The sequence below is a fragment of the Elephantulus edwardii genome, unplaced genomic scaffold (assembly GCF_000299155.1).
Source record: "Elephantulus edwardii isolate Elephantulus edwardi_28Jun2011 unplaced genomic scaffold, EleEdw1.0 scaffold00114, whole genome shotgun sequence".
NCBI classification, from domain to species: domain Eukaryota; kingdom Metazoa; phylum Chordata; class Mammalia; order Macroscelidea; family Macroscelididae; genus Elephantulus; species Elephantulus edwardii.
This window is the reverse complement of record NW_006399864.1, coordinates 668,439-679,988: the sequence shown is the minus strand read 5'-3', so window position 1 is coordinate 679,988 and position 11,550 is coordinate 668,439. Positions and strand designations below refer to the sequence as shown.

At 36.5% G+C, this 11,550-nt stretch overlaps 1 protein-coding gene across 3 annotated transcripts in view; it reads right to left on the bottom strand.

Moving 5' to 3' along the window:
• OXR1 (oxidation resistance 1) overlaps positions 1–11,550 on the bottom strand; it is a 325,904-nt gene that overhangs the window by 64,256 nt on the left and 250,098 nt on the right. For all 3 annotated transcript variants that reach the window (XM_006892321.1, XM_006892323.1, XM_006892322.1), the window contains 3 exons: positions 10,520–10,602; positions 2,235–2,342; positions 1,017–1,130 (listed from right to left, as the gene is read on the bottom strand). In XM_006892321.1, coding sequence (XP_006892383.1) covers positions 1,017–1,130; positions 2,235–2,342; positions 10,520–10,602 — 305 coding nt within the window. The remainder of the gene's footprint in view (positions 1–1,016; positions 1,131–2,234; positions 2,343–10,519; positions 10,603–11,550) is intronic.

Genomic DNA, 11,550 nt, shown 5'->3' with positions numbered 1-11,550 from the left:
GGGAGGGGTTTGTGCGGGGAGAAGGGTGCAACAATGAATGAATGGAATTCCAAAATCTCTGTAGATGTTCATTGAAATGAAAAATAAACAAACTAAATTTTTTAAAAAAGGTGTGTGCTATGAATAAATCATTAAATGCATAAAATTCTATTGTTTGCTCTTTAGTGGCATTCTGTCACCAAGTCTGTACTTTTTAACTGCGATTCTTATAAAAGAGTGGAGGGTCTAGACATAATGGAAGCAGGCCATATAAAATTAGGGGCAGAGATCAGAGTGCCAACATTACAAACCAAAGAATGTCAGCGACTGCCAATCACCACCCAAATCTAGAAAGAGGCTGGAAGGATTCAATGTGAGAGACAGAAAAAAAAAATGTTGGTCAAGTGGCTCTGTTTGAGGTACTCTGTTAGGAAATGACTATATGTCTGTCAGCTTTTTATATGTGTACTCATAATCTTTAAGTCATTAGAAATCATTCCATAAAATTAATTTGTAAAATGTAACTTATAAAGGGAGCTCTAGTGGCCTAGTGGCAAGAAGCTGTACTTGGAATCCTGAAGTCATGCGGTTCGAATCTACCAGATGCTATGCTGGAAAAGGAGGGGCAATCTCCTCCTGTGCCAGTTGGATCCAATTAATGCTACACAACAAGAAAAAAAAAATTAAATAAAATGTAACTTATATAGACTACGCATTCCGATAAATTCACTATGTTAATCCTTTGAAGAATGACTAAAACAACGATTAAATTTTTAAAGGCAGTTTGTCAAACACCAACTGAATTCTTACAAAAATTTCACAGAATGTGCGGTAAAATCAAATTGGACATGGACCTCATAATGGGATAATTAAATGCCTGATAGAATGTTTTACCAAATGAAATTTTTACATTATAAAAGTGTTTAATAATCTCTTTATAATTACAACTAAAAAAATATTTCAGTATATAGTCAAAGTAAAATGAAAATGATCATATATATATTTTGAAATGTCTTCAAAAAGACAAAGACACTTACAGTGGTCTTATCAAATTCAGCCTCTGATGATGTTGGCGATAGAGGACTTATGGGGCTTAGAGATGGGGAGCTTTCAACACTGGAAACATATTCGGGGTCAGGAACATATAAAACCTGTAAGGAAGCAACCACAAAAAGAGTTGATAAAATAAAAATGTTAGTTATTGTTTGCCATTGAGTCGGAACTGACCCATAGCTGATTTTCCAGTTGGTTTTCAGAAGCAGTAAATGGTTACTGCAGTCCACTGCCCATCCTTCTCCTGTGGAGCCTCTGGTGGATTCAAACCTTGTGTCTTTGGGACTACAGTGCAGCTTCTCACCACTAGGACATCAGAGCTCCATATATTAGTAATTAGATTGTATTCTATACCTTTTGACTTTAGGCAATAAATATAAAAAAATACTTTGATATTAAAAGTATAGTTATTATTATAAATCTAATAAAATAAAAAAGATATTTTTAAATCAATCACAAACATATATAGACATTTTAATATAGATGACTGAGTAAAGGAATATCAATTCTCCTACTACTTGGGATCCTCTTAAAGAATAATTTGATATAAGATTTGAAAATTAATATAAATTTTCTTTGACACAGCAACTGTACTTCAAGAACTTCATCATACAGAAATGCCTGCTTATATAAAAAAAACCACATGTAAAAGTATTCACTACAATAATGTTTACAACTGAAAAGGAAATTGTTTCAGTTTGCAACTTGACTAATAAACTCAGATCAACAATGCAATACTATCCACATGTTTGAAAAAAAATGAGAACTGTGCTTAAATAATAAATTTATTGTCCAATAAATGAATTAAGTTTTTAAAAAATTCTAGAATATTTCTGAAACAGGACTCAAACTGGTAATCAGTTGCTTCTGGAAAAGAAAATTAAAGGTCTGAAAGGGAAGAGTAATCTATAAAAGATTACGTTTTATTTCAACCTATCCCTTCCCACAAGAACATTATTAGTTTCAATATTTAAAAATATAATTAAACTACAATTCACAATTATATATTGGTATATTTATTAAGAAGGAAATGCATATAAATGTAAATGAGTTCATTTTTCTCTTACATAATCAATATAATCTCTTTGAGGAATTAATTGAATAATGCATCCCTAGTATTTTACATTATTAACAATATTTTAACAGACACTTTGCCTTGCAACTTAAAATTTATATTTTATATGTAGTTAAAAAATGTGTACCTGTCCAGTAACAACTGCTCGAGAGAATAACTTATTTAACTGCACAAGTTCATTGGGCGTTGTATCAAACTTCAAGGCTATACTGTTCAAAGAATCCCTGGATTCAACCTGTTTCAAAGAAAAGAACATTGCTTTAAAAGGTTCAAAATATACACAGCCTCAAGAAACACACAAATTTTATTTCAGCTAAGTACAACTGCTGTTTTCAGTTGCCACCAAGTTGGAAATGACACACAGCTGACACTCCAGGGGGTTTTTGGAGGCAGTAAATCCCCGACATCCTCCTCCCTTGGAGCAGCTGGAAGATTCCAACCCTGTCTTCCGCCTGGCAGTGGAACTCATTTCTGTGCAGGCCACTACAGCCTCTATTCTAGAAAATCTCAAAATGAAGATTTCTCTTAAACTCTCAGTACAGCCAGAAAGATAGATACATTAGGAAAAGTGTGAAAGCTTGATTCCTGTGTTTTCCATTAGACAAGTGAATGTGTACAGTCATCTTTGTTTTGGAAAAAGGTATTTGCAATGAATTAATCTGTCAACAAAGTCCCGTTTTCCAGCTACCAATTTTTCTGTTTCCAACTTTTGTATTCTGTTATTATTGTTATGTACTGTTGAGTCAATTGCAACTCATAGCAACCCTATGCACAACTGCCATGAAGCCTGCTCTATCCTGAGCCAATGTCATGGTCTCTGACACACCTCCCCCCAATACCCTTGTTTCTGTGGCAATCCATCTCATTCAAAGTCTTTCTGTTTTGTGCTGTCCCTCCAACTTTCCAAACATGATGTCCTTTTCCAAGGATTGGTCCCTCCTGGCAACATGCTTTCAAATGTATGTCATACAAAGATTCAAAATCGTTGCCTCCAAGACAATCTAACACTCTCCAGAACAAACCTCTTTGTTCTCCTAACAAAAAAGAAGGATGGATGGCAAAACTAATCAATCTCACATTAGCATTCTATATATCCTATTTACATATTTCTGCTCTGCTGGTCTAGTGGTAAGAAGCTGTGCTGCAACCCCAAAGGCACATGGTCCAAAGAGAAGCTTGGTAAAGCCATGTTAAGTAATGAAAGGGGAAACCAGATTGTGAGGGTTGAGGGATGAATTTAATGAAAGAGCTAAGGCATTTATTTGAGTTTGATAGTAATAAGAGTTCAAAATGCAAAGGAAGAGTATTGTGTTATTTAATTCCAGAACTTTCTATATCCTCCCACTTAAGACTGAAAACTTTTTGAAGGCAGGATGTTTCTGAGTCTTGTCAGGGACTTATTTATTTAGTTTTTAAAAAAAAATTTTTTTAAGGTACCACACGATTTCTTTTTTTTTTAATGTTTCACACAATCATTCCCATACATTGTGTTTTATAAAATAAATCATCATTGAACTATGCCCACTGTTACTCAATCTTTTCAGGTCCCCAGTAGAACTCTGCCATTTCTTTTACTCCCATGTTTCCCCACCAAATTGTACAACTCTGTGATTTTGCCCCTGCCCACACTCACTCCTCTGCTCCCACCCCTTACCTCCACTCTAGGATCTCCATATACAGTTTACTAGTTATCTTTCTATTTTGACCCAGCATAATGATCTCCAGTCTTTCGCCAAATTATGTAGTTGTTGTGTTGTGTCTGGTTTGTTTGTTTTTTAAATAACGCTCCTGAGTGCTGCATAGTACTCCATTGTGTCAATGTACCACAATTTCTCAGTCCATTTGGCATGGCTGGACATTTGGTGAATAACACTTCTAAGAACTTTGGTGTACAAACCTCTGTTTGGGTCTCAAATCTAATTTCCTTGGGGTATATTCCTATTAGTGGAATAGTTGCATTCCTTTACCCTTGTACTCTTGTGTGGTTTACTACTGCACACTTTACTGTCTCTGAAAACTTGCTGGAGGGTCATCTAGTTCTAACTTGATGTCATGTAACAACAACCACCACCCAAAAGGCATTAATTACTTTCTTTTGTACTTGTTTCATCTTCTTTTGATGCTTTCCACATTATCCAGTATTTTACTTAGGTTGTTGTTAAGTGCCATGCTGTTGTCAACCATGACTCACAGCAGCCATATCAAAAGCTGACATGAAGAGAAGTCAATCTCACCATCCCTCCTATCCTTGAACTCACTGCCCTAGGCACTGTGTTAATTCATTTTATTGAAGGTCTTCTTCTCTTTTGCTTACCCTCCATCATTCCAAGCATGATGTTCTTCTGCTGGGACTAGTCTCACCTACCAACATGCGTAAAGTATGTGAGAAAGAGTACCAATATCCTCCCCTCTAAGAAGCACCCTGGCTGCACCTTCTCCAAGACATAAGTGTTCTTTTCATGGGATCTCCAACCCCATAACTCAAAGGCATCTATTCTTCTATTGTCATCTTGAGTCAATGTCCAGCTCTCAGATGCATAGGAAGTAAATGAAATGATCATGGCTTGAATCAGGTGCATATAAGTTTTTAAGCTAACAGAGTTACTCTTTGGTATCTTGGAGAGGTCCTGGAGCACAGACTTTCCTAACAACCTGTTGTTTGTTTTTTTTTTTTTTAATTTCTGGACTGCTGTTACCAAGCATGTTGACTGTGGATCCTCTTAAGATGTAACCTTTAACCACTTCAATCTTTTCTTCATCTGTCATGATAATACCTACTGGTCCTTCATGTTGCAATATAGTAAAAGTTACAGTCTTTGTCCTTCTGCAGTAAATGCCTCAGGTCCTCCTCACTTTCAGCAAGCAATACTGTCTGATCTGCATACCGCAGGTGGTGGTTTAGTCTTCCTGATTCGAATGCCTCATTCTTCTTCAAAGATTCCAGCTTCTCAAATGATATGCTGTGCAAACAGATTGAACAGGTAAAGAGAAAGGATATAGCCCTGATGTACAACACTCATCCTGATTTTAAACCATGTTCTGTTAAGACAACAGTCTCCTGGTCTAGATAAAGGTTTCACATGAACACAATTAAGTGCCCTGGGGTTTTCATTCGTCTCAATGTTATCTACAACTTGTTATGATCCACATAATCAAATGGTTTTCCATAATCAATAAAAGCACAAATAGGCATTCCTCTGATATTCCTTGCTTTTCGGTCAAGATTCATCTTATAACAGCAATGATATTCCTGATGCCATGGCCTCTTCTAAATCCACCTTTAAACATCTAGCCATTTTCTGTTGATGAACTTTTCTAACTGTGTCTGGATAATTTTTCAACAAGATTTTGCTTTTGTGTGATATTAGGGACATTGTGTGGTAATTTCTACATTCAGTTGGATCACCTTTTTTGGGAATGGGGACTGATATAGATCTTTTCCAGTCAGCTGGCCAGGTAGAATCTTTCAATACTGTAAGGTAAGACATGAATACTTTTGTTTTCCAGTTCTTCCAGCTTAAAAAGTGCTATGTGTTCTTTCTTTTTGTTGTGTTATAATATTTTGCTTTTGTCTTCTGGAATCTCTTTATTTTATTTATTTTAATTTTTTTTAAGCTAAAGAAGCTTTATTAAGAGGGTTCCCGGGCAGGATTCCTTGGCCTAGAGAGACAGACCGACCAGAGGAAAACCATGTCCTAATATTAATTAAGGCAGGTTTTTATAGTACGGGTTTTTAGGGAGGTGATAGAGGGACATCCCATTGTGGTTTAGCCTGGTAGGTGGTCTTCTAGGGAGGGTAGGGAGGGGCACTCCATGGTAGTTTAGTCAGATGGGCGAGGCTCTTCACTCCTTTTAACCTGTTGATATTCTTTGAATCCTTCAGTCTCCCTTTGACCATGGTCTGGGATTGACATCCCAGCCTCTTTAGTGAGAAAAACGGCAAGGTATTTTTCTTAGTTACTTCCTGCTGAACAGAGGTGAAGATCTGGGGCTCAGAGGCTGGACTGGGCTGGCTCAGGACCAGCAGCCAGGGGAGAATGTGGATGTCACAGCAGCTGGTTGAAGCTGGTGATTTCTTTTATCCTGTGAAGGAAGAAATAAAAAAAGGCAGGGAATGATTAATGTCAATATGAAGAGCTACCCAGGGGTTGGGATCTGAGTGAGGTGAAGAATAGTGGGGGTAGCGATTAGTAACAATATGAAGAGCTACGTAGGGCTTGGGATTTGAGTGAGGCAAAAAATAGTGGGGCCCACCATTTGAGAGGTGTAGGAGGTCTGCTCTATGAGAGGGGCATGTTTGACCTAGGAAAGGTGGTGCTACTGGGGGTTACTTATGACCTTAACTGCTCTGAGGGTAGTTAGGACGACTGTGTAAAGTCTGTCTTAGAGTGGCTGAAGAAGTTTGAGTGCACACCATTTGACAAGGACAGCATCTCCTTCTGGAATTTTGTTTAAATCTTAAGTTTAGGTCCTTTTCTCCATCATTTCTTCCATTCATTTTAGCTAGCGTACTATCAAGAACAGGTTTCGGAGTCTTTTGTGGCATCCACTTTGGTCTTTTCCTTTTAAAGAATTTCTGCTTTTTTAATGTATGGTGTCCCTGATGTCATTTGGCAATCTGTCTGGTTCCTGAAAATTAATATTGACTTCTTTGATTATGCTGTTGTGGTGGTGTATCATAGAGTCTGATCCAACCCACTGCTGACCCTCCGGCGGGTTTCCAGAGGCAGTTAACTGCATGGGAGGAGACTGGCCATCTAACTCCCACGGAGCAGCTGGGGACTTTAAACTGCATGCCTTTGGTAGGTATTGCAGCCCAGCTTCTTGCCACTAGGTCACCAGAGCTCCCTGGCCTATCCCACCTGAATTTAAAGACTACCACATGAACAGACTGTATGCATTCAATGTTAATGACCAAGGACCAGAGGAGGCATCAATGGCACACAAACAACCTGCCTTATCCTGCACCACCTTCATCATCTCTGATATGCTCAAGCCCACTGTTACAGTCCATATGTAAACCTATGTTGTTGAAAATTTTCCACCTTTTCTCTGGCCCTCTAGCTTTCCAAGCATGATGTCTTTTTCAAAGGACTGGTCCCTCTTGATAACATGCACAAAATATGTGATATGAAATTTCCCCATCCTTGCCTCCGTGAAGCACCCTACTTGCACTTTTTGCAAATCTGTTCCACAGATTTGCTTGTTCTTTTAACAGTCCATAGGATATTCAGTACTCTTCTCTTACTCCACAATTCAAAGGTATCAATTCTACTTCTGTTCTTACAGGTGTATGAATATCATCTTTTCACGCCAAGAACTGTACTATAGATCTTGAAACATTCTTTTGCATGATCAATATGATTATTTCTTTTTTACCTGTCACCACTGGCATAGATGAGCAACTGACTGCTTCACTCAAAATGTTCAATACTATCATACCATTTCAAAAAACCAATGCCTAAGCTTTTAAAAAATTCCGTTTCACTTTTGACAATTTCTAATTTCTTGGATTCATACTTTAAACATTCCACATTCCCTCTGTTAACGGAAGCCTGATGCCATTTCTTCTCAATTTGAGCCATACCACATGAGCAAATGAACATCACTGAAGCTTCCCTTCACCCACACCACTAAGACAAACTCTGCTTTGAGAAAACAATTTACAGGTCACATTTTTAGTGTCTTAAAAACCTTGTAAGTTCATTTTCTTAGACTGTGTTAGACAATGTCCAGCTGCTTTTCAGAACATTTTGAGAATCAGATGATCAGGTCCTTCTTCCTTACCTATCTTAGTGTGGAAGGAAGCTCTGCCAAAACCTATCCATCACTGCTTACCCTACTTGTATTTTAAATAATGTGACAGAGTGCAGCATCACAAGCTACATTCAGGTCAACACAAAATAACGAACGTTAACAGTCCTTAATTCAAAGTTAACATCAGTAGATATGTTGTCATGATATGCCGTCAAGTCTACTACGACTCAAAGCAACCCTATGAACAACAGCTCTGAACTCTGCCCTATCCTGAGCCAAATCTCACTGTCACATTCACAGAGTTAATACATCTCATTCAGGGTCTTCCTCTCCTGCACTGACCCTCCAGGATTCCAAGCACAGTATCCCTCTGCAAGGACTGACCCCTCCTGGCAGCATTCCCAAAATATGTCAGATGGAGTTTCACAGTTCTTGCCTCCAAGAAGCAACCTGATTTCACCCTCTCCAACACACACCTGTTTATTCTCTTGGCAGTCCATGGTATGTTTAATACTCTTTTCCAGGATCACAACTGAAAGGCATCGATTCTTCTTCTGACATCATTATTCATTATCCAGCTCTCAGATAAAATGCAAGTAATTGAGAAGACCATGGCTTGGACCCGGCACACCTTAGTCTCCAGAATGACACTGTTGCTCATTAGCAATCTAGGGAGGTCCCTGACAATAGACTTTCCCAAAGCAACTTGTCTGTTAATCTCCTCTTGACTGTGGGCCTGAGCAAGATGAAATTGTTAATAACCTCAAATTTTTCTCTGTCTATCATGATGCTGTCATTGGCCTGGTGGTGAGAATCTGTCTTCTTCAAGTTGAGATGCAATCCTTGAAGACTTTAGTCCTTGACCTTATGCAGCAAATGCAACAGGTCATCCTCACTGTTGGCAAGCAAGACTGTGTCATCTGCATAACACAAGTTGTTGATGAGTCTTCCTCCAATCTTGATAATACATTCTTCTTCATAGAGTCTAGCCTCCCAAATGATCTGTTCAGCATATAGACTGAAAAGGTATGGAGAAAGGATACATCTCTGACACATTCCTTTCTTGATTTTGAACCATGCAGGGTTTCCTTGCTCTGTTTTGACAAGCGCTTCCTGGTTTAAGTTTCATATGAACACAATCAAGTGTTATGGGATTCTCATTCTTCTCAAGCTTCGTCACAATTTTTTGTGATCTACATAGCCAAATGCCTTAGCATAGTCAATAAAATACAAATCTACAACCTTCTGGTACCCTCTGCTTTCAACCTAGTTTCATTCGACATTGGCAATGATATCCCTAGTGCCACTGACTCTTTTAAACCCAGCTGGTATTTCTGGCAGTTCTTTGTCAATGTACTGTTACAGTCAATTTTGGATAATCTTCAGAAAGATTTTGCTTGTATGTAATATTAGCGATATTATTAAGTAATTTCCATACTATGTCAGATCACCTTTTTTGGAGAATAGGATAAATATGGTTCTCTTCTAGTCTCAGTATGGACAGCACAGTTTAATAAAACGTTGAACTGCATGCAAAGAACAGCAAACATCTCTTTCAAAACCACATGAACTGTACAGATATATCTGTGTATAGATCTTACATCTAATAAATTTATATTTAGTAAACACCAACAGACATCAAATTATAGAGCCTAATATTTTACTATATTTGAAGTTATATTAAATTCTAAATTATGCAGATAAAGCACAATCGTATTCAAGTTTTTAACATGCTTTAAGAGGTTCTTCTAACAATGGTAAATTGAATTCTAACTCCTACAATTTCTAATCTTTATCAGTATATGAAAATAAAGCATAACTCAATGTTTTCATAATTTGTCAAACATTAATGATTCAATAAAATGACTACACTTCAAATCAAGAATATATTTTTAAATTTATGCATAAAGCTATGCTGCCTTAATACTACTATAGTTTAATAATATTAATACTACTGTAGTTTAATAATATGATTTATTAGCCAAGTTCAAATCTTAAATTTAAGTTCAGTTAATATAACTGCCTTCAAACATGTAAACATTATCTAAAGATATGACAAGTTATGTTCAGTGAAATGAGCATACCACACACTACAGTCTATTCCTCACTTTAGTTTCCCATGGTAACCAGAAATCTGAAAAGCTGACTGCAGAGAGATTTGAGGGTCATTTCAAGAACAAAGCAGTCAGATAAAAAGTTCCATTTTCAGAGCTAAAAAGGCAGCTATAAATCAATGCAAATACAAGAAAGATACTCTGAATGATTAATGTTAATTCATCTTCTCAGTTTTTTATTTGCCACTTTTATCATCATTAGCACTATCAAAAATGTAATGAAGATCAACCACATTTCTAAGAAGTAAATATTTTCCTAAAAGCCTAACCTAATGAAAATCAGTTATACAGAAACTTCAAGAAAATGATAAATTATAAACAACTAAATTTTCCATGTAACTACCTCCATATTATACTTAATATCTTTTTCTGGAAAATATGTTAACTGTATAGGAATTTAGTTCTTATTAAGAAAATTATTAAAAATAAAGTACAAATTTTTATATAAATCAATAAATAACCTTTGACTATGGCAAACACAGAGAAAATCTTTAAAAAGTATCACAAAAATAAACTGACTTTTCAAAAGCAAATAACTTACGGTATACTCAATAGTCCCTTTAGGCTTCTGAAAAGACATTCTTCTCCCATCTTTCTTGTCTAAGGTCTTCTTTTGGCCCGTGTCTGAAAAAAATTGAGGCATAAATCTTGTCAAATTCATTTTCTTTCAGAGTAATGTCAAAGACTGCTGAATAGAACTCATTGGACAGGTATTAATTCAAGTTACACAGCTTGCTCTCTGTGAGTCTCTGCTCTATAAAAACAACCAACTATAAAAAAAGGAAATGTACTCTCTCTCACTGATTGCTTTAAAATTGACGAGTATGAATCAGTATAATAACTGGATGTCAACACAAAAAATTATGGTTCCTTCTTTCCATGTATTTAACTCTATTGTAATCAATTTTATGTGAATACAGGTATCTAATAAATAAACACAAACATATGTAATTACATAAAATCTAATATTAACTAAAATAAGTCTGAAAGGCATAATAGAAGTCATCATGGAGGATAATTTATTTATGTCCAAAAGCCACAGTTAAAAATAGTCTTTTCAGAGATTACTTTACAGCTATTATATTTATTTACATAACACAAAGTAAATCAAGATATCAGATATATGCCTTTGTGCATTTCAATCAAGAAAATTACCAAGTATTTCTCAGGTGCTTCTCAAGACATTTAACTGGAGCACTTCTTTATTACTTATATCTCACAATTACAGTTCCTGTCATAGTGGGCTTTACCTTGCTTTGGTGTTAACCCTCTGCTCCATACTTAATATAACAACTGCACATTCATCTCCTAATAGGCTATTTAAGAACTGCAAATAATAACAGTCTTTGAAAATACTGGCACTATCGAACAATTGTCAAATTATGTTGTATTAATCTTCAAAATTTTACAAGATTAAAACTATAGTTATCAAAGACATAATGTTTTCGTTGTTGTTGTTGTTATGTGCTGTCGAGTCGCCTGTGACTCATAGCGACCCTATGTACAACAGCCCTAAACTCCGCTCTGTCCTGTGCCAATCGCACTGTCTCTGACACTCCCATCCCAATTATT